The sequence below is a fragment of the Alligator mississippiensis genome, chromosome 2, assembly GCF_030867095.1.
Source record: "Alligator mississippiensis isolate rAllMis1 chromosome 2, rAllMis1, whole genome shotgun sequence".
In the NCBI taxonomy this organism is placed as follows: domain Eukaryota; kingdom Metazoa; phylum Chordata; order Crocodylia; family Alligatoridae; genus Alligator; species Alligator mississippiensis.
In genome coordinates, this window is record NC_081825.1 from 195,285,799 (window position 1) to 195,309,924 (window position 24,126).

The following is a 24,126-nucleotide window of genomic DNA, read 5'->3' on the forward strand; positions in this document are numbered from 1 at the left end:
TTTTTTTTTTTTACATCTTCACAAATGAAGACATGGACACAGTAATCTGAATTTGTCACTTCTAGGCTAATTCACTATGTCTGAACGTTATGTGAAGACAATGCACAGGCTTCCAGTTGGTGTGCAATTCAGTTGCCAACTTTTTCATATTTTAGGCTGCCACAAGTACCTCAGGCCCTTATTCAAATCTCTTCATTGACTCTCAGTGAACTTCTGGGACAGGACTAAGAATTCAGTATTATATCTTCAAGCTGGGAACAAGCCGCCACTACACTGACCCTATGAATGGGTGAGACAACTACATTCCTCTGAGACAATGCAACTAAAAAACAAAGCTAAGGATGAACCTGTAAGAGCTGAGTACAAAATAATCTGGATCAAAGGAAAACAGATTTCAAAGCAACTTCCACAAAAGATTACAAAAAATGTTCCACAAAAAAAAAATTTAAAAAAATCAGGTAAATCTAGATTTTGATAATTTTTAAGAAACACTTGCAAAATCACTTGCAAAAAAGATCCATCTACCATAAAAATGACACTCAATAGTGACATCCTTCTACCAAAGCAAATAAACTAACAATACCCTTGTAACAGTGGGAGAAAGCCTAGATGTGGGGCATCCGATAAACAAAAGACCCTGTAAAAGCTCCCAGAAGAGTAAGCAGAGGAGAGGAGGAACCGAGCTGTAAGTGGACAGGGAGCTTCAAGGACCAGAGCAAAAGGCTGTTTGTTTAAAAGACTATATTCGGCTTGGGATAACTGGCTGAGGAGCTCCTCAGGGAACAAACATGCCTGCAGAAGTCAGCTGGCTAAGCAACCCGCTTACATTCCCCAACCAAAAATAAACGAATAAAGTAATTCAGCAAAATTTAAAAGCTCCAAAGTTCTACCTCATACAAATTCCAACCAAACCCGCCTAACCCCTCTCCCCAGGAAAAAACACCAAAAAAAATATTAAATCCATTAAGTACTTAATGTTGTCTGGAGGATGGTCAGAGAGTACGGCAATTGATTAACAACACTAGGGAACCTAAAGATCTAAGGCTGTATTTTTAGAATTTCTCCTATAGCAAGTATATGCAGTGCAGATGGATGTCTGTGCAGCTAAGCTGAGGGTCTTTTGATCCTAGCAAAGTGCTGGATTTGATATGGGGTCCTGGGACCTGTCATTCTGCTGTGGCTCCTTGAAGAAAAATTCTGTTTTTTAGTGCTGTTTCTTCTGTTCTCGAGCAACCTCACATTTACACACACAGTAGTTCAGTAAAACAGAACTGTGGGAGCTGGCAAAGTAAACCCACCTCCAGGCTCTCTCATAGGGTTTGAGACCTTGCCAGAGTTAGCCGTACAATGCACTGAATAAGAGAAAGCCCGGAAATAGAAAGGGCCCCACATGGGTAGATCTAAAATTTTGAAAAGGAGGGTGCAGATGGTGAGATGCATCATTACATATAAAACACATTTTTCTCCAGTTAAAAATAAACAAGTGCTTTACTGATATGCTAAGGGCCTAGGGCTGTTTTATTCTGTTTAATAATGAAGCAAAAAACAAATATAACTTCACTGGAATTACTTAAAAATAGATCTGAAGAGCTGTGAAATAGGAGCTTCATTACCAGGAAAAGCTAACAGACAGCAAAATTGCTGAACAATAGCTTGATTGGTGGAACATCAGGATGGTTAAAAAGAAGAGAGGGTTGTTAACACCTGTGGAATGGAGAGTTCAGAAGGGGCCTGGTATAGCACTGCCTGACTAGAAATGCTGCTGACAGGCAAATGGTTTCAAACTTCGGAAAGAATAGGATCAAGGGGGAGTGTACATGCACTGGTGCACCCCACTGAATACATCCTTGAGGCCCCACAAGATGTCCACATCTCACTTGGGTGGCTGAGACAGCTGTTCATTAGTCTGTCAAAGTGCTTCCTAAATTTTCAGAGTTGCTTTTGTACTTTCCTATTAGCTGTTTGTTTCATAAATGGGTATATCCTCTTTCCTCCTGCTGGAGACAGTACAAATCGAATCTGAGAAATGACTAGACATGTCATTTTTAAAATATCATTAGCTGTGGAACCACTGGACTATAAGGGAGCAAGAAAGAACACAAAGGAAGGACAAGACTACTACATAGAAGCTAAATGAGTTTCTTAATATTGGTTGCTGATCTAAATTAAGAAATTGATAATCCAAATAGTGATGAATCACCAGAACTGGATGGCATTCAACCAAAAGTTCTGAAGGAACTCAAACTCAAAATTGTTGATCTACTAACTTTAGCAGGTAACCGATTGCTAAAAGCCATCTTTGTACCAGAGAACAGGAGGGTAAGTTTATGTAATGCCAATCTAGACAAGGCTCTAAACAGAATCTGGGGAACTACAGAGCAGTGATCCTAATTTCTAGTTCTGGTAATAAAAAAAAGCAAGCTGCAATAAAAAAAAAATAATAATAATTGTCTAATATATGAATGAACAGGACTGACTGGGGTCAACAAGGCTTCCTCATTCTATTTTTCTATCTTATTTAAAATACTTCTTCCTAATTCTTAGGTCATCCTCCTAACGTTATTCTTTTTAATCTCTCCATACACCCTATGCTTCTTTCCTTTCCTGTTCTTACTAAGGCATTCGAATACTTTCCTCACATCATTTGCTGTCCCATATTTTGCCTTGTTTGTAACAGACTGTCAGCTCTTCAAAGCAGGAATGGGTTCTGATTATGTTTCATAAATAACTTAATTTATTTATATTATTTGCAAATGAACATGTAAATAAAAACATATTATTAGTATTAGAACAAATAAGATGAAACAGTACTAACTGCTGAATGGAACCTAATTCCGAGTTGAAATCTTAAATTGTCCAGGAAGGTTGTTTTGATCTACAATCATAATTAAATACAATTCTTATTGAAAATCAAGCAAAACAATCAATGGCAACTGATTAGGCCCGAAATAAAATAACTGCTCGTAGGAATCTTTGAGGCCTTCCAGTAAAATTACAGAACTACTATGACAAGAGACCAAAGTATTTTTTAATATGGAGAAAGGAGGTACCTGAAAAAAAAAAAAAATCACTGGATATTTGTTTTGTTTAGTCAATGTTCATGGAGCAAAGTTCTAACCCTGTTTAGACAGACACTGCTCTCCTGAGGAACACCTGGCAACTCATCTGCTTATTTGTAGCAGTGGCTCATTAGGGCTGTGCAAAGCTTTGGTCCCAATTCAATTCAGTGGAGATTCAGCCAAATTCGGTGGCCGAATCTCTGATTCCGAATCGAATCAGAGGAACCCCTTTAATCTCTCCAAATTAAATCAGAGAGATTCAGAGATTTGGACATATACACAGCTTTACTTATTTTTTCTATGTGCCTCTAGGTAGCAGGGGCTCATGAGTGCTACGATGCTGGGGCGCATGGAGTGTCCCACAGAAGCACTAGGGGGCTCCCCAGCATGCTCAGCAGCAGACCTGGAAGTGAACCAGAAGCACTTCCGGGTCTCCTGGGGAGCACACTGGGGGGGGTCCCCCTATACCCCTTCCCCTGGCTCAGTGATTGGTGCCTCCTGGGTCTGGGGGGGGGCCACATCCGGGGTCCCCCTGACGCCTATCGCCAAATATGAACCTGAAGATTCGATGCCAATTTGGAGAATCAGCAATTCGGCCATAGACACAGCTTTAAAAGTTTTTTCTACATACCTCAAGGTACCAGGTGCAGCTCATGAACGCTGCTATGGTGGGGCAGATGGAGCGTCTCACAGGAGCGTGGAGGGGGCTCCCCGCATGCTCGGCAGCAAACCCGGAAGTGGACTGGAAGTAATTCTGGGTCTGCCACCAAGCACACCAGGGGACCACCCGCAGGCAGCTGTGGCAGTGTTGGCAGTGAAGATAGTGAGTGGTGGGCAGCAAGCAGGGACCACCCACAGCTGCTGGCAGCGGAATTGACAGCAGGGAGGGAGGGGGTGGCGAGACAACCTGAAGAAACCAGCGGCAGCTCATCTTGGGGGGGGGGGGAGGGGGGGAGGATGTGCCCAGCCATGCTGTCCGTACACGTCACATATGATTTACTCCAACCCCTTGCCTGAAGCAGCATCATCTCTATACAAATTATCCTATATGCTGTACAACATCTGAGCTTATTGGTAGGTATGCAATGCTGCACTAAGGTATCTACAGTATATCTGGCCTGGGAGTTTGTTAAGAGCAAACAAACTGTCTCAACATGAAAGCAGGGAATCTTAGTACAGCACAAGATTTGTAACGCGCACACACACACACACGCGCACACACACACACACACACACACACACACACACACAGTCTTGTGTCCAAAACTTTTTACCAGCATAACTTCAAACTTCAGAAGCATAAGCTATATTATCTTGGTCTTCCACTGTGTCTTTTCCCTTCTTACCTCTTTTACTTCTGTTTGTCTTAAGAAAATATAAAAAGAATTGTATTTTGGCAACAGAACCTGAGAGCTGTTATCTAAATTTGACTTCTTTTCTTCCTTAGAAGGACATCTGATATAATGAAAGACTCAGTAAGAATACTGAAGGAATAATGGAAAATTTTTAATATGAACACTTGATTTGTTCATTGTTTGTGCTTTTATTTTTTGGATTTTGTTTTGTTTTTGTTAAGTAATTTTGAAACATTTTTGTTTGGTAGGAAGAACAAGTGAAAAAAAAAGTATCTGGCAACAAAACCCCAGCCTCAACTTACTGAAATGTGACAATAAACAAATCACAAATGGTATAAGATATAAGGTAACAAATGGTAAAAGGGAACAAATGGTACAGGCAACCCCTACTTAACACTTTTTCCTTTAGCACTGTTTTGCTATAATGCTCATTTTAAACTGATTCTTGATTCCACTTAGTGCTCAGCGAGTTTCATTATAATGCTCATGGTCACCAGCGTGGGTCATTTAAAATGCTTGCAGTCACCATCTTAGGTCATCAAAAACTTTTGGTTTCGCTTAAGGGGTCATCTAGTCCCAGCACTTTTTCCTGCCTATGCAGGGGGTCGGACTCGATGATCTATTGAGGTCCCTTCTGACCCTAACATCTATGAATCTATGAATCTTAACGCTCAGTTTTTCAGGAACCAATTAAGAGTGCTAAGTGGGAGTTACCTGTATGAAAGTACACTGTATTAAAACAACTGCCCAAATCTTGATGTGCTTCAAGAATCTATTTTCTGAAGGGGAACTAAATCACACTGCACTGTGTACAGCCTTAGATACAAATGTTTTAAGGTTCTGAAGCAGAGAAAAACTTGCTCTGGGATAACTTTGAGGCTTCTGGAGAAAAAGGGAATACTCTAGCAAGGTCTCAGGTGCTGCCAGACATTTGTGCTGGATAGGAGAGGTGCATCAAGCAGAGCTGGCACCCTGGATAAAACGCTGTGGGAGAGGGAAGGCAAGATTTCAAGATGAAATGCACGGGGAGCATGCATGGGTTCAAGAGCCGAGTTGTACCCATATCAGTAGCCGGCCCCAGTTCTGGCTGCTGTCAGCCGGGAGCCTGGGCTGCTTCCATCAAGCAGCTAGGATGCTGCAAGCGCTGCTGGGAGCAGCCCAGGCTCTGTGGCTATCAGCAGCTACCCAGAGCCGGGGCCGGCTGCAGCTGGGAGGCTACAAACAGCTACTGCCCTCCTGCCCTGGCCCTGGCCCCAGCTGTCTCCTGGCCCCAAGCTCCGGGAAGGCAGCAGGTGCCAGCACTGAGCTCATTGGGGCTGGGGCCAGGAGTCAGCAGCTGTTTGTAGCCTCCTGGCTGCAGCCGGCCCCAGCTCTGGGTAGCTGCTGATAGTCACAGAGCCTGGACTGCTCCCAGCAGAACTTACAGCATCACAGCTGCTTGACGGGAGCATTCCGGGCTCCCGGCTGGCAGCAGCCAGAACTGGGGCCAGCTGCAGCCAGGAGGCTGCAAACAGCTGCTGCCTCTCCGGACCCAACGTGCCAAGGAATGCTGACCCCGATCCAATTGGTTTCTATAGTTATTCAATGTATAACAAAGGTATGCATATATAACTATTCCGTCACACTTCAAAATGTCTACATCTCTGTGCACTTCCCCTCTGCCCACCAGTTTAATCAGACTAACTAGCTCAAGACAGCCACCTAAAATTACCAATTCCCAATGTACATATTTTGCAGTTATTGCGATATTTGAGCTGCACAAGATGACTGAAAACATTAAAATGATAACAGATTTTAACAGTCACCAAAGGTAACACCACCATGTTAATCAAAGGTGTTACATCTCAGCTCTGTGTTCTTGGGCAACCCTGGCACAGGATGCAGTCTGACTCACAAGGACTCACCCTCCCCCCTTCCCTCCCCTCCTCTACCTAAACGAAACTGATTAAGATGCAGTGAGACACACCTAAATCCCTCCAGATAAGGGTGACAAGGGTGAATCAACTGCCCTAGGTCTCATTTGCATCCGAGATGGAACCAAATGACCATTCATTTACACGAGAGATGGAGAACGGAAAGCCTGAAGCAGAGACTGCAGTGAATTCTGGGACCAGAGAAGCAGGGAAGCACTGCATGATGGGGAATCTGTGCTCTAAATGTTAATCAACCCATGTTCACACACACCCAGCTCAGCATTTATCAGACCAGTTCTAATCTGGATTTGCTAAGGACTTTTCCCCCCCCAGACACACACACACACACACACCTCTAAGTTTAATAGGCATCTCGGGCCGTACATTCCCCGGTCCCAGTATGGGAGGCCTATTTAAACTTGATTGACTAAAACTCGGTTGCCGGGTTAGGGAATGCTGAGGCAAGAGACCGAGTCAGAGGGGATATGGGCAACATTTGAACAATGGTTAAGGGTTCATCACAGCATCCAGTCTGCTGGAGCCTTAATCCCAGGTGTTGTCGTACTTTTCCCGAGACGACTGGTGGGAGTCCTCTCCACAAAAGGTTATGAGCACCCCAACAATTGTCTTAAGTCTGTTAAAAGACTATAGTAAAATCTGGAAAAGTCATGCTAAGCTGAGGCTTGTGAACAACAAGTAAAAATCCAAAATCCTGATGCTGCAAGCCATCTATTGTTCCTGAAGAAACCATGAGATATCCCATCAGTATATCTGCCATCCATAGGAATCTCAAGCTGGCTCCCAAGTATTTGGTTACTCCCTAATCTTAAGTGTTTCCTGATTATCAATCAGTTTCCTGAGATGGTCCAAACCAGATAACCCCTTGTCAATAGAAAAGACAATGATTTAAACTACTGAGGGTGCTTCGAAGCAGCTGAACTGAGGGTATAAAAATCTGTAAGTGTGTGTGCTGCAAGAAGAGAAGAAGAAGAAGCAGGAGGAAAGAAGGAGAAAAGGAAAGAAGAAGAAAACTCCTGTGCTGACACCATCCCCTGTCGTTCTTGGGACGCTGGAAGAACAGATCGTCTCTCTCTTCAAGGATTGTGCTACAGACTGTGCCTGTCAGCTTTGCAGCCTGAGTATCTTGGACTAGGTGAGATCCCAGTGCTCTCTCTCTTCTTTCTAGGCATAAACTTCTGAACCTGAACTGTATCAGTTAAGCTTGAGCTAAGTTTCCCCAAATACTTAGTGAAACCAGGGTAGTACTGTAATTGTTTGTGTTTGTTTTTCTTTTGCATGTCTATTACTACTAGTACTATTATATATTTCATATGCTTAGCAATAAATAACTTTTATAGTCAAACTGGTAGTAATTGGGTATATTTTTCCTTCTCTGCTTCTCTTTCCTCCCGTGCTCTGCAGCAACGCTTCTTTTACCTACGCTAAAGATCCCTGTGAAGCCCAAAATTATTGTGGGGTCTGCTCATCAAGAGGCCAAAGATTGGGACGAGCTGAGTTTGAAACACATAAGGGGATCAGCTGGTACAGGCTGATTGACCCAGTTTGACTAAGACGTGCCCTTATGAACTGAATGCTGGCCCATGAGGGTGTCAGCTGGACACCCAGCCGGATTCAGAGGGATTCTGTTTACCTGTGTGCTTGTGTTTGACTGCATTTTATTGTTGCTCTTATGAACTGATTCTTGGCATATGAGGGTGTCAGCCTGTCCATGCTGATCAGCCCGGCCAGGTCAGGCGTGTCATGTTAATTTGTGTGTGTTTGTATGTATGACTCATTTGGTGACTGGAGGAACCCAGTCCCATTGAGATTGAGTCCTGCAAGATAGCTCCACTGGGGGTGAGGGCTTGCAGAAGGGAGAGATACAGCTCCGTATAGTAACATAAGCAGCACATTGACAGAATCACCAAGACCCTAGAAACTATCCCTAATAAATGAGCACACCCCAAAGTAATGGGCAAATTTGGTAACAAAGGGTACCAGAAAGTCACAGGCATTATATAGATTTCATAGATTTTGGGGTCGGAAGGAACCTATTAGATCATCAAGTTTGACCCCCTGCCCTGGGCAGGAAAGAGTGCTGGGGTCAGATGACCCCAGCTAGGTGTTTGTCCAATTTCTTCTTAAATACCTCCAAGGAAGGGGACAGCACCACCTCCCATGGAAGCCCATTCCATATCTTGGCAACCCTCACTGTAAATAATTTTTTCCTGGTGCCCAATCTAAAATATCCTGATGGATGTCCTGGTAAACACTGTATCCCCGATTTCCTGCCACAAGATCACCTCTCAGCCTTCTCTTGTGGAGGCTGAAGAGGTTCAGGTCTCTCAAATCAGTCCTCACAGGGTTTTTCTGTAGGTCTTTAACCAGATGGGTCAACCTCCTCTGATGAACCCTTTCCAGGCTATCCACATCCCTCCTGAAGTGCTGTGCCCAAAACTGGATGCAGTACTCCAGCTGTGGCCTGATCACTACCACATGGAGGGGAAATATGTGATAATTGAAAAAATAAAAATTACCCGCTGCACAAATTAATCTCCATATAAGCAGTTAATTGCCCAAATCTGAAACTGTTTATTAAAAAAATCATTTTCCAGATAATAGAAAGGTATGGGTAATCTGTTTGGCCCCTGGTTGAAAGTGGAATAGTTTAGAAACTATTCCATTTTGATAGATTTCTGATATTGTTTCCAAAAACGAATTAGAGAAAAACAGCCAAAGTATCTGTCCCTCACAAAATAATTCTATCCAGTTCCCTAAATACATTCATAAATTACCTGGCAAGGAAAATCAAATTTGGGAGGCTCTCTTAAAAAATGCTTTTTCTTCCATGACACTACTTTTTCCTCTCCTTTCCGCCTCTTAATTACTACACTTTTTCAACTTGCTGTATCTAGTTTTTCTTTTAAAAAGTTTCTCCTTTCCTTTCAACTGCATCTCCATTCTGTTATACAAAAGCAACTTTATTCTCTTATGTTATTGTTGTCTCTTACTGCTGTCCTCCTCTTTCAAATCTATTACTTAGTGTCCATTTAAGAAGTTACCTACAAATAACGAAATAAATTTACTCTTTTGTTCTGTTGTGAAATAAGTGTCAGACCACATCATTGTCACTGGAAGATTAAAAAAAATCCCTACTCAACACCTGACAAGCAATAAAGCTCACACCTGTATGTAAGACTGTTTCCATTCTTAGTTGTATTTATTTTATTGGTTTTCAACTTCATTATCTAAAAATGATTCTTACGCACAAACAGAGCACCTGGAATCCCTCGGATTAAAAGGTATCTCCAAATCAGCTGTGTTAGTTTATTGAGGGCTGAGATGGGTCTATAACAGTTATTCTCAATTAATGCCTGTGAGACACTTACAGGGGTCCCACTATGCCCCCACTTCCAAACCAAACTACCTCACTGCACTTTTCCATTTCCAGGGAGCAGGCCTAGACTGGGAATCAGCTGCAGCAATTTTGGGGACAGAATCACAGTCTCTTTAGGACCCAAAGGTACTTGCCTCTTGTCCGGTAACAGGTGAAAGCTGTGACTGTGAAGGTAAGAGTGGCAGGAGCTGGCAGCTAGGGCAACCTAGTCCTTTCTCCCCTATGCCCTGGGAAAGGTAGGAGGCCCCATTCCAAGAGGTTATTCCCAAAGGCAATATGCAACCAGGGCTTGCTACCAAGCTATGCTACATGGCATGAAGCTGCACTGTGCCAGCCAGACCCTTCCCAGAACAGGGACTCAGCTGCCCTGCAAAGGCATTTCCATCCTGAAGGAAGAACCTCCCCCTCTCTATTTTTAATGGGCTGCCTCTTCACTTTTATTTTCCTCCCTGCTCTCCCTCTCTAGACAATGTGCTAAAAATGAGCAGTTTCCACCAAGCTGGGGAAGCTCGTGGTTTTATTGTTAATCTTATGAAATATAAGGTTTTGCACCCTCATTCCTAGACAGAACCTCATTTTGCATTAACAACAAAAAATTCAAATTTCTAGACTTCACACTTACACCCCTAAGTGCCATTTAGACACCTTTTGAGTAAAATGGAATCTGACCCTTAGTCTTATAATACTACTACTGGGTGTCAGGGTATTGCTCCAGGGATAAATACATTAAAGATCTGGGGTGTTCAGACCCCACAGTGACAGAAGCCATCATAATATCTTTCCAGAGCAGTAACGTTCAACAGAGACACTGCTCAAATGTTGCACTCATTATAATATTATTGTTATTCATGCATTTTACCTGTTTGTTTAATCACTGTGTTTCTGATCACATTATTTTTTATGCACTATGATATATACACTATTTTTAAATGGGGGCCACTAAAGTTAGAACAGTTATGGAAGGGTGCCTCAAATCGAGAAAGGTTAAGAACCATTAGTCTGTAAGAAAATGAGGCCACTGACCTGAAACAAGAAACTAGGGCTGCATACAGATGTTAAAAAAACCCACCAGCACTTTAAACTCAGCACGCCCTTGCACTGAGCCTACCACATGCCCAGAAGAGGCACTGTGTTAGTTGGACCTGCCTCGCCCACTGTCTGTATAGATCAGGCACTGACTGAATCAGCTCTTAGATAAAAGCACCAAAGAGCCCTGCGCTAAAGCATGCAATCTATACAGACGCTGCAGAGTGGGCTTGAACTAACACACTGCTTCTTCTGGTAAAGGACATTTTTTTTCCAAGTCAGCTGGCATCCTAGGTTTGCAGAGAAAGTCTATTTACTGTATTTTTCTTACATTTCACATAGAGAAATTTTTAAATTTTAACCTTCCAATAAAACATTTCCTACCTGAGGTGCATTTGTAGCCACTAGAAAAGCATTTGTCCGACCTGGGTGATCATAATCGTGCATGGCAGCTGCTACATACAAAGCCATCAACTCCAAGGCAGGAATATTTGATGCCATACACGCATAGCGGTTATCAAAAACTGGGCAGCTTTTTGAGGAAATATAGGTGACTCGTTCAGGGGTCATCCCACTATCTGCATCTGAGGAAAAGGAAAACAGAATAAAATGTTCAGAACATTCAAGAAAAATTCTTGCATTTCTGTCTTCAAAATAGTCCTAAAATATATCAACCAACACATTTCATTGCTCATGCTGGTGATTTATAGGAGCTATGTTGTTTATAGAACATTAATATTTTATAGTTTAAACTGTTTATTAATTTGAATCAAAACCATTAGATGCATTAGATGTTTCTGCATAAATTAGTATAGTTTTTATAGTGCTAGTATGTTGTAAAATTATATTGAAATTTGCTGCTTGCAATGGAAAATCCAGAAACGAAAGAGAAAAGAAGTCAAGCTACACCATGACATCTTCCTAACCTTGTGCAAGAAACATAACATCATCCCAAGGAGCCTTGTCATCTACACCCCTTTAGCTAACACACACAACTCTATATATGCAACACAACTACGCAGGAAAACTTCAGAAAAAAACCCGAGAAATTCTTCTTAACCTACCCTACTCCAAAAGGGACGTTTAAACCAGACATACTTATGTTACTAAACGAAAAGACATACTTGGCTACTATGCAGCAGAACCAAATGTACCACCAAAAATTTGATGACAGCCACCCAATATAAGAAGAAAAAGTCACAAGCACTGCACCAGCAACACAGGAGAGAATCAAGATAGAAGCACCCTGAACACCAACACCATTAACTTATGACAACACCTCTCACCCCACTTTGAAATACCTGTACCCTCCAACAGTCTGAACTTTTGCCCATGAAAACAACCTGACAAGATACTCACGTGCAGAGAATTAGAATTCTTCCACAGACTGCCTGAAAGAGTATTTTCAGTACCAGGACAGAACCACCTTTGACAACCCTCCTATCACAACAGGTAAAACAAAGAACAATAAAACACTGAACTGGACACCTCCCAAGGACGTAACCCCACACTGGACTACTACATCAACTGTTTCAAGAAGAAAGCTAACAGTGAAATTCTCAACAAATGTCATGACCATGACAACGTTTCTCCCTCAGAGAGAAAAGTCATGCAAATCCAAAAACCCAACAATGAAATAGTCAAACCAGTGGACAAAAGTGGAACTATAGTAATTTTCAACCATCAAGACTACATCACTGTGGCCAGACAAATGACACCAACTATGATAAAGAACTTGGGGAAACCAGTATTTGCTCTAGAATTAGAAAATATTATCAAATCCTTTCCCCATCAGATTCAGGAAAACCTACTCCACCATTAATCCCCAATTCTCCTAACATAGGAACTTTCTATGTGCTCCCAAAGATTCATAAACAAGGTAACTCTGGGAGACCCATCACATCCAACAGCGGTACCCAATCAGGATTCATAGAAACTGTCCTGAAATCACCTGTCACTCAAAGAGCAAGTTTTCTACAAAATACAACAGATTTCCTCAATCAGAAACTGAACACCAGCCACCTCCCCAAGAAGGCCATACTAGCAACCAGGGATGTCATCACCCTGTACACTAGCATCCCACAAGATGAAGGCACAGCAGTCTGCCTGAAATGCCTACAAGAACATGGACAGCCATCAGATTTGCAACAACATGTTGCACAAATCATCCACCTCATCCTCACCCAAAACAACTTCACCTTCAACAATCAACACTTCCTCCAAACCATGGGCATAAAGATGTCCCCTCAATATGCCAATGTCTTCACAAGTCAACTGGAGAAAGAATTTCAAGAAAAGTGCACCATCAAACCTGCATTATATGTGCAGTACATAGATGATATTTTAATCAAGGGAACTGAATACCCGGACTCAATTATTGACTTTCACCCTAGGTTTAACAACTATTACCCCTCAATCAAACTTTCCCTGGAATATTCCTATACTAACAAACTTTTTAGACACCATGATTCACATTTGGGATGGCCATACTTATGTCCACAAGACCAGCAATCATCCCAAGTACACAAAAACACACACAATCTATGGTCAGGCTCTCAGACACCACTGTATCTGCTCTGAAGAGAAAACAACACCTACTTGGCCAGCCTTAAATCTACCTTATACAATGGGAATGACCATTTAGACCATCTCAAATGACCTTGGAAAACTTTACATGCTAATACACACATCTCATTCAAAATAACAGATGTACAGAGCATGCACAATAGCTGTTTTCAGAAAGTCTACATTAATTCTTGCTCAAGTACTGGAATACAAAGATTTGCACTGAAATATCTATGACTTCACATTCACATAATTTAGAAGGAACTTTACTGAATCCTCATTAGAGGAAAGCATGTTTATTCCAATTAAAAATTTACTACAGCAGGGTTGGCAATGCAAGGTCCATGGGCCAGATCTGGCCTGTGGAACCATTGAATCCAGCTGGGTGGGGGGGGGGGGGGGGGGGAGGGGGGCGGGGGCAGATAGTTTTGTTTGTGCCTGTGCCTGTACCAGGCCAGGGCAGCAAGAAACTGTGCCAGGGTTGTGTAGCTGTAAGCTGTACCTATGCCACTGCCACTTCTACCCATTCCCTTCCCCCAGCTGTCCCTGCACTGCAGCCAAAAGGTGTGTGTGTGGGGGGGGGGATGGGTAGAACTAAAATTTAAAAAATAAATAAATAAATCAGAAGATGTATCAAAACACCAGAATTAATTATTAAGAAAACCCCATATACTTGGGGGCTAGTTTCATTAAATTTTGGGGTCTGATCCCTGAGTTTTAAACTTTTGATGCACAAGAATACTGAAGATGTGATTTTGTAATCCCCATCATCTAAGTCTAATCTCTATCCTTAGACAGCTAGTAAAACATTTTGTTAAGAGAAATAAATAATAGTATTTATAAATCATCATAGAAAAATTGAGTGAAATATATTTACATGAAAGAATATGTGGTAGATCCCTCCAGTTACCTCAGCTGAGAATAGGTCATAAAAATGGCAAATAAGATTCAGGTGTTGAACATCACTTAGGCCACAGGAGGTATTACATGTCCAGCACTAAATACACCCTATTAGCAATGCAAAAAGCCATTCAGACAGCTTTTAGTACAAAAACATGAAGCTGCCACAGAATGTTACCTCTTTCCAACTGGAACTCCCACCAGTTTTCTAGTGCTACTTTAAGTTCTGTGCAGTTACATGTGGTGCTATGAGGTGTGGCTTTGTCCTCCAGTATCCTGGAAGGCTTTGCTCCTCACCCTTTTCCCTACCCCATGACCCCAGGGAATCTATCTGTGACCACTGCTAACTTCCCAGAAATTTTTCATGCTTAATACTCTTACTCAAATTACTACTGAAATGCACAGTAATAAGAAACCAAATGAACAATCCCACAACATGCTGAAAAGTAAGCATATACACGTACAAAGAACAATATATTTAAAATTCTCATCTTTACTCTTACTTCAATGAACAATCAGCGGAACCATCTGTTGAGTAAATTGCTATATAATACGAATAAGGCTGTCAGAATATGATCCTAAACAGCTACCCATGCTAATAAAAAGATATCTAAATGAAATATTCTGAGGAGCAGTTTACTTTAACAAAAATTTACACCCTATAACAGAAAGTAAAAGAAAGACATTAAAGGGCTCTTTGCGCAACCATCTCTAAATATCAATGCATTTTTCCAACAAGGAGTATTAATTTTTTAGCATACGTCAATTCTCTGTTATTTAATGGTGTAAAGATGAGCCAAAAAAGTCAACAAAAAAACTAGAATCTATAGCTATGGAAAAACTTTAGATTTACATAATTTCAGACCCTGTATCCCTTGAGAAAAATTTAATTAGCCAAGTCATTATCTATAATAATTTATTAAACCATGAAGCTGCCATTTTTACAAGAGCCTACTGCAATTTATGGAATATTCCGAATACATTGTTCTGAATTTTGTTATAAATACGTATTTATGAATACATACATTATGGGCATATCTACACATTCATTAATATGCTTTAGATATTGTGCATTTAGTTTAGTATTTCCTTAATGAAGTACTAACTAAATGTGTAGTACCTAGAGTTACCATGCAGTAGCATCGGTACACAGTTATTTAGTGGTGCTTACTGCGCATTAGCCTAATAACACTGTGCAATAGGATTTTAGCACGGTTTTTGCCATGACACACTACTGGGCAATGTTATTAGGCTAATGCACAGTCCAGTATGTACTTATTATTAAATGAAAAACTGAGTTTAAGAACACCATATTTTATGTAAAACACTTTCAGACATCCAGATTGATGTACAAACCTAATCTTTAAAAACTGCCTCCAATGACATTACTAACTTCACAGCTCTAGCAACATTAAGCTTAGTGACATGAAATCAGTGCTGTTGTCAGTATTTTGATCACTGTGCTGTCTACTGTGCTGACATCAGCAAGCACAGTGCTGCTGATCAAGTGAAGCTGAAAATTCAAAGTTTCAAATACAGTTTGGCTGGTGGCTAAAATTTGCCAAACTTGGGAAAAACCTAGGAGACAGAGACAGGGCAGCTACAGCAAAGGAATATGATCCAAAGAAGGAAAGGTCAATGGCGAGAATGATTCTATTCTACCTTGCTCAGGGTTCGCTACCTTGCTATTTTTTTTTTACTCAGTCTTAAGGGTAAGATGGCAAACTTACAAAGATAGATGTATTCATTTAATTTTCAGAAGTTGAACAGGGTAGAACAGAATTACATTTAGGTCCCTAAATCCATGTAGACACCCAACAGATGGAGTAGCATCAGGCTCTTAGTCTGCATAGAGACTGCACCCTGTAATCCAGAGCAGTAAAGAGATGAAGCCTTATTACTGCTCCTCTTCTGACCATTAGCACTATTATACATCTGGCCATTAATAATAAAATGCTATTTGTCTAGTGTTAATAATACTTTTCAAATCTGAGATACTTCAGTGTAGTGAAATAATGGATTTTATCACTTTTACTTAGGGGAGAGCAGTAGGAGTATGATTTTTTAAAATAATTTTCACTTGAGAAAATTGTAGTTGAAGGTCCATAGGGTGCATCCAGATGAGCGCACACGTGCCTCTTGCAGTGTCTCAAACCAGTCTGAGATGTCACAAGAGGCATGCTGAGAACAAAAAAGATGTTCCCTGCGTTGCATATTTGCAGCATAGGCTCAAAATTTGATGCCTGGATTTCCAGGTATCAAATGAAAACATGGCAGAGAAAAGCAGAGCAGGGCACGGATCCCCACAGTGCCCTGAGGCAAGCCAGGGCTCACACCTCCAGGAACTCTGGCATCCAGCCACAGCGTCTCTATGGTGCCCCCTGCTGCTCTAGCATGCTGTGTTCACGTGCTGGGGCAAGCAGGAGTGGTGCAAGGCTGTCACTGGGGCACTGTCCCCAGTAAGTAGGGACTGGGGGGCAAGAGGGGGATTGTGAGGTGGGGGGTAGCTGTGCACATGTGGGGGTTGTGTGGGGATGGCGGGGGGCTGGTTGCGGGCATGGGTCCCCCACAAGGCCCACAGCCCTCCTCCTCCCCTACAGCAGCAGTGGCCACGGGGCACTCAGGGCCTGCTGCGGCCAGAGTCCCCAGCGGTGCAGCACAGCCCTGATTGCCTCAAAGCCGGCACCACTTGTGCCATCTCTCGTGGGACCGCCCCAGCTCAGCATGGCACCACTTGGGGCTGTGTGGCTTCAGGCAGCACCAGGGCCACTTGGGCTATCACCTGGGGACCAGCACCACTCGTGGGGACCGCGTGTCATGCCAGGCTGGGTTCTGCCTTCACAGGCCCCATGCCATATTCAGCTGGGCCAGTTCCATGGAGGCAGGACCTGGCCTGGCCCAACACATGATCCCCACAACTGGCAGTGGCCCCTGGGTGACAGCCCTAGTGGCCCTGGGCCAAGCCGGGCTGATCTCATGACAGGCAGCACAAGCAGCACCAGCTCTGAGGCAATCGGGGCTGCATCGCACTGTTAAGGGTTCTGGCCACAACAGACCCCGAGTGCCCCATGGCCGCTGCTGCTGCAGGGATGAGCTATGGGCTCTGCAGAGGGGGTGGCCAGTCCAAGTGCTGTGCAGGGAGGCTGCACCCTGTGGGGCAACGGAGGACCCGCCCCTCCTGAGCAGTGCCCCCACACAGCCCCCCCACACCCACAATCCCCCTACAATCCACCCACAACATCCATATCCCCAAGCCACCCATACAAATCCCTCACCCACATACCCAGCCACAAACCCCAAACTGCCGCATAAGCCCCATATCCCCACAAACCTCACCCCCACAAACCCTACACCAACCCACAAACTCCCCCACCCCCTCTCCAAATTGCTTTACACTTGTAAATACATCAATAAAACATTGCCCAACATTGCCCAAATAGATCAATAAAGCATTGCCTTCTCTATAAATAGTGGTGTTTTATTTTAATAGTGGAAGAACATTATTCTGGGTATTTTAATGAGAGAATTTGGGTTTCTTATCAGAGAATTTGCAATTCATAAACAGGGCACATCAGGATCTCTGCTGGCGAGACCTATGCAGAGGAGCCTGTTTAGGGCCAGCAGCTGAAGGGCAGATGAGGTGGCTGACCTGTTAGCCATCTGAGGCCAAGTTGAAAGTGGGCCACCACGAGGAGCACACAACCGGGTGATAGCTGGTCCAAGGGGGCAGATGCTGTCGCAGGTGGCAGCAGGTCACAGGCAGGCAGTAGTCCCCACTGCTAGACTGCTGCAGTGGGTAGAGGGTGCGGAGGCCACTCCAGGTTAGGGCTGCTTCAGCAGTCCATCTGGCACAAGGGGTAGCATCTCCAGATACCAAGTGGCTGAGCCTCAGAAGCTCCAGAGGGCAAGAAGCCTTGAGCTGCCGGCCAGGGCAGGTTTTTATATTGCTGGGGCTGCAGATGTGGGAGGAGCTGGGCAGGGTTATTTTGCCCCAAGTGGCACAACTTGCCCCACACCAAAGTGCATGTCTGGGCATGTGCGCCAAAGCAAAATTCCCTGGCTCAAATTCGTCCCACTCCTATTTGAGCCGCTGCAAGCGCACGTGCCTACATGTGTGGCCCCATAAGGGCCAGTTGTCTATAAGGAGGCAGTAGCCGATACATCCAGGATTCAGTCACTGTAATGGTCCTTGGTGGCCTTAATGTATATGCTCCTACTGAAGTCAGTAGGGGGAAAAAAACAAACAAACAAACCCCTCTTAACTTCAAAGGGGATGATATTTTTCTGTAAGCCTAGAAATGAGTGCAGTGGTAAAAAAAACTGAGCAATCTTTTATTTCAGCAATTAATAAAACACATGTTAAACACCTTGTTGATTTAAATACTTAGATGCAAACTCATATTATCCGCGAATACTAGATCTCTCCATTTTTGTTCTAATTTAATACACACAAATGTAAAAATAATCAATGTCCCCACTCTATAGACATGTGCATTAGTTGACTTACACAAACAACATTGCAGTGGCACACCTAGGAAGTTTTTCAGAGCTGCTTGATCGGACAAAGACTCAGTATTTGAGCTTCATCAATAAAGAACATTACATTACTTAAATAATTCAACTGTCCCATTGGCTTGTTTATAACTTGGCTACTAAAAATATCTATCATTATTAATACTATTAATATTAGTCTTCAAAAGGAGGCTAGACAATCACCTAGCCGGGGTTGTTTGACCCCAGCATTCTTTCCTGCCCATGACAGACTTGATCTGCTTAGGTCCCTTCTGACCCTACCAACTATGAAATACATTTTTCTCCGTTTTATATGCATCATAAACTCCCTGCAACCTAGACAGAAGGGTGGGTGTATGGGAGGTTTTGCATGGGCTGCAAGAAGGGAAGTGTCTTTGACTATTTGAAAGTTCCTTCACCTTGGCTTAAGAGAGGGAGTGATTAAGCTGGCAGCTTAAATAAAAGAGCAATTGTTCAGATAACGCATCTCTCCAAAAGCACCCCCTTTCACTCTAAATGTGGTTGTTTCCTAGATGGGCAGAGGGCTGGTTTCCTAAACCATGTTCAGAAACCCTGCAACTCAGTTGATACCAGAGTTGTTCTCTTGCACCTCTCAGGATATTAGGATATTACTTGTTCCCTACTCTCTCCCAGTCCAATCCAGGGTAGGAGCAGAACTTCTAAAAACAATGTTCTCATAACATCTGGTCAGAAAAGAGGCAATACCTTTCTATCAACCCATTTACTTTTTTATCTACAGAGAACATGGTGCAGGAAAGAGGAAATCCCAACAACGTACTAGTATCATATTTGGAGAGGCTGATGGCAGCCCTCAAGTAATGGAAGTAAATAAGAAATGCATGCTGTATGATCTGTACAATTTATTACTATATAATTTCTATGTGAATTAATAAAATCATGGCCCAATGAAGCCTCATGTGTTGCATCTTGTCTTTATTCCTGCATAACTGGGATAACATAGGGTTTATCTAGCAGTGCTGACTTAGTGTTAACTAAATAAACAGCAATGAAGAATTGGCTTAAAAAACTAGCCCCATAGTATAGTAAAAGCTCTGTTATCTGACACCCCCTGGGAATGGGGGACGCTAGATAACAAAATATGCCTGTTAATTGAGCGGCCCAAACAGGCATCCTTGCCTGTTAAGGCCGCCACTTCTCCTGCCGCATCCAAGGTGTCGCCGCCACTCCCACAGGCCACACAGGACAGGAAGGCGGGCCCGCGCAGCCTGTTATGCCCCCGGGCCATGGGGGCTCGGCAGCACAGGCTGCTTTGCCCTGGGCCATGGGTGCTCAGAGAAACCAGAAGTGCCACAGTGGGCACTTCTGGTTTCACTTTACCATGCAAGCTGGCACGCCAGTTAATAGAGCATGCCAGCTTGTAAGGTGCCGGTTAACAGAGCTTTTACTGTACTAAGGACTATTTGGATTTTTCCAAGCATACTTAGAAAAACAAGGGCTGCTTAGAATCTGAGTGCAACTGTTCCTCATTCTCCTCCTTAAGAATACTTTGTTTGTTGTATTTAACTGCTTAACCTAAGTCTTACTAATGCAAGCTTTGTTGGATAGATTAATATGTTGACTAAAACAGGATTCTCAGATGCTCAGGACTTTCTCATTTTTATGCTGGAGCCATTAACAGAGTTCCAATTAAGTTAAATTACTTAACATTAGGTATTTTTAGTTTGAGAAGTTTAATTTTCCAATTAAACGAATAGTGATATAATGTATTTCAACTGTGGCAGACATGCTGACTACAGCACAAAATGTTGGCCTCATTCAGAAGAGGAAACATCAAGGAAATCAGCATTCTTGGATAAAGAGCCAAGCATAACAGCAATTACTCAATAAATTACCATAAAACCAAGTTTCTACTGTTAGTAAATGATAAGTACTGCTACCGTCTTAGTTTTAAGTTTTAATATTAAAATATCTCTGTAAGAAAAGCAATTCTTACCACATTCTTATTTTTACCTTACTCTTCAATGCATTCATAATAATTATTCTAGTTTGGTACTAAAGATAGAAACAAAACAATTAAAAAAAAATCTAAATAAAACAAGAAGTCAGTACATACCTATATCACTTTCCTTTATATGTTCACTGTGAACTTGATGAAACCCAGGAATGGGACGTGTTGTGAGATACCATACTGCATGAAGAACATCTGTAGCATGTATACGATTATGATCTAAAAATCATCAAAATATTGAAGAAAATATGAAGAGCTTGCAGTTCATTAAGTATTCTGGGGAGAACTGGACCCCCATATAGTTCAGGTTGCCAAACAGTTTCTACTATAAAAGATTTTATTTGGTTTTTTTTGGAAAAACTAGCATCTCTACTACCAGTATTTTCAGCAAGACTTAGAAATTTAAGTGAGAGACAGTCCTACACCTTCACCCTTTTGCTCACCCATGAAATTCTATTCAGATCTGGCAGATACACAAAGGGAAATGGGAATTTAATTGTTTGTATCTCAGAAAAATATATAGTAGCATGACAAAGTAAAAAATGGACATGAATACCATAGAGTAGGGTCCTCATATAGGACAATTAATAGCTATGATTGTGTATTCACCATATTTACATTTTTTTTAAATTAAGAGTTGAATGAAAAATACAACCCCCCCCCAACAAAATATTAAATAAAGTATATCAAAACAATTATTTATATTCAAACGACCATAAAACCCATAAGTTACAAGGGCAAAACAATTTCATTCTCTCAAGCAAATGACAGAATAAAGTATAAGAGTTCATGGTGTCCAGAAATACTCTCTTTTGGTCATAAACAAATTAGATGTAATTAGGGTTTAGCATAATGAATACAAATTTATAAAATCCAAGTGTAGGGATTAAAGCAGAAACTAGTGAAGTGTTATCCAGGATAATCTCTTTATATTGCTACTGAATAAATTGCCATTCACAGGGAACTGTATCTTGCTACTGAACTAGTTGATGTCTGAAGAAGTTTACTCTCTAATTTTTGTTTTGTTTTATTTTTTGGAATCTGGCCTTGATTGCTGGCTGATTGAGCCAGAGTATTCTTCAGACTGGTTGTTAGGGAATGAATGTACACAAGGCTCTGTGAAAATGAATAGTACCATTTTTTTATTTATTTTTTTTAAATGAGGCCACTGTCGTGGTCAAGTCAGAGGGATGCATTATTTGTTCAGGTTGTAACCTACAAGGGGTGTGGGAGTCCACTTTAAAACTATATGGCTTACTAGTGGATGGAAAGCCTAGGGCAAATAAGAGATCAAGGCAGTTCACCAACTGTGTTCACTAGTGTAGGGGGGCAATGCTGATATAGGGACCCCAAAAAGAACCCATAGTAGGTAAAAAGAAAATTGTTGCCAATGCTGCTGTTAGTCCTATCCACAACTGGTCTTGATTTACTGGACAACCTGCATAACTCCACTAAAGAACATCAGCCAAGGGAAATCAGTAAGGCTAGAGATACCTATTGGTGGGGTCCCTCAGAAAACAGAGATGTGAGCTTCATGAGGAGACTGCTTACCTTTAAAGCATACAGAAACATAAGGGTTTCCTAATGTTCAGAAGTCTGAGGAAGCTAGCTGGCTAGAGAAGACTAGTAAGGAAAGGCAAATTATTCGTCCATCGGACTTCAAGAACTGCTAGTCAGTCTGTCTTGGAATAAAAAAGAAAGGAGAGTTCCACAAGGCTTGGAGAGGAGTCATGGGTTTCAAAGGCTGCGAGGATCACAGCTGTCTACCCCCAAGACTTAAAAAAAGCCAAAAGGGACTAATGATTAGAAACACCTTTCTGGAAGGGCAAGAAGAATCCACCTCCCACTCTAGCCTAATATCCTGAGAGGTACACTGCCTACATCCCAATCTGTAACAGCAGGGAAAAATTCCCAAATTTCCTCCGGTCCCCTGATCATTGTCACATTTTTCCCATCCATGCAGGCACTAATAATGCTCTCAAGGGTGACCTTGGATAGTGATTACAGTACTCTGAGATAAGTGGTGAAAGAATTATGGACAAAGGCAGTGTTTTCAAGAATCCTCTTGGTCAAGCATTAAGATCCAGGAAGAGATGGACACAGACAGGAGGCTGAATATACACGACTATAAATGGCTGTAGACATGAGGGCTGTGACTGCTTCATCCATGGAATGGTCTTCCACAAAGGGGACTATTGGGAACAGAGACGTCATAGGAGAGACAAGAGGGAGAATTATGGGATAACCTGACGAACTTCTGTGATTGATATACTAATGAATATTAAGAATAAACAGGATGGACTACAAGTTTTAATGCACAACTAAAATTGAAATGGCATCTCATAGCTTGATGAAACAAACTGCAGGACAGAAACTACACTCGGGTTTCTCTCTATGCAATTTTGTTTTGTGCAAATTCGCTTATATGTGAAGACCTTATCTATACCAGAAACTCGCTTTGTGCAAGAAATATTCGATCTTATGCACAGAAGCATACAACATGGCTATGCAGTGATGCGAGTGAAGCATTGTGGGAGGGTGAGTGAGACGGGTATGTCACACCATCACGCACTTGCCTCAGTCTCGCATCATCCATTGTTCTGTGTGGTGTTATGCTACTCGCACTCATATTGTGGGGCATCTATTTGCCTTTATTACTGAATGTCGTGAAATGTTGTCTAAGTGACCTTAATTTAGTGCATCTCCTAACCCCACCTCCTGAGCCAGCCATGAAGCAAAAAAAGGAGGCTGACATGTATCCCTATTAATTACATATAATAATGGATTTTTATGCAAATTCGCTTAATGCGAGGTTTTTTTGCAACGCAGCCCTCACATAAAAGAAAGACCCAAGTGTATAAAGAAGAGATAGCTTGTTCAGGAAAGACAGGCAAAGGTAAAAAGGGAGAAAAAGCTATTATAGTATGTTTATTTCTTCTGAAATCCAGCAGGAGGTTTGTAAAAGGTTAGGACCCAGAATGCACCTAATCTGTGCATGGGCAGAGTCATAGAGAGAGTGCCACTAAACCAGGAAGATTAGATATATGAGGCCTTTTAATCAATTAACTGAATTCACTGGAATGCAGGATTGCATTGAATGGACTGGTAGAGAACATGAAGGAAAAATGGCATGGGTAAAAATGATCACAATATGACAGAGCTCATGATTCTTAGAAACAGGAGGGAGAATATTATAACCAACACAACAGACTTCAAGAAATGTAGGTAAGAGTTAGGTAGAAAGAGGAGGAGGAATTTTAAAAGCAGGGTAGACAAGTATCTTGTCGGGGCAAAATCAAGGATGAATTTGATGTTCTCCTGAGGCCCTTTTAAGCCCCAGATCTCTGACACTGTTATAGGCCTAATCAGCTAAATCAATTAAAAATGTTTCCATTGCCTTTAATAGGTT

At 42.1% G+C, this 24,126-nt stretch overlaps 1 protein-coding gene across 3 annotated transcripts in view; it reads right to left on the bottom strand.

Moving 5' to 3' along the window:
• Positions 1-24,126, bottom strand: part of PDE3B (phosphodiesterase 3B) — a 172,836-nt gene that overhangs the window by 11,694 nt on the left and 137,016 nt on the right. For all 3 annotated transcript variants that reach the window (XM_059722646.1, XM_059722645.1, XM_019476969.2), the window contains 2 exons: positions 20,823-20,936; positions 11,135-11,334 (listed from right to left, as the gene is read on the bottom strand). In XM_059722646.1, the coding sequence (XP_059578629.1) occupies positions 11,135-11,334; positions 20,823-20,936 (314 nt within the window). The remainder of the gene's footprint in view (positions 1-11,134; positions 11,335-20,822; positions 20,937-24,126) is intronic.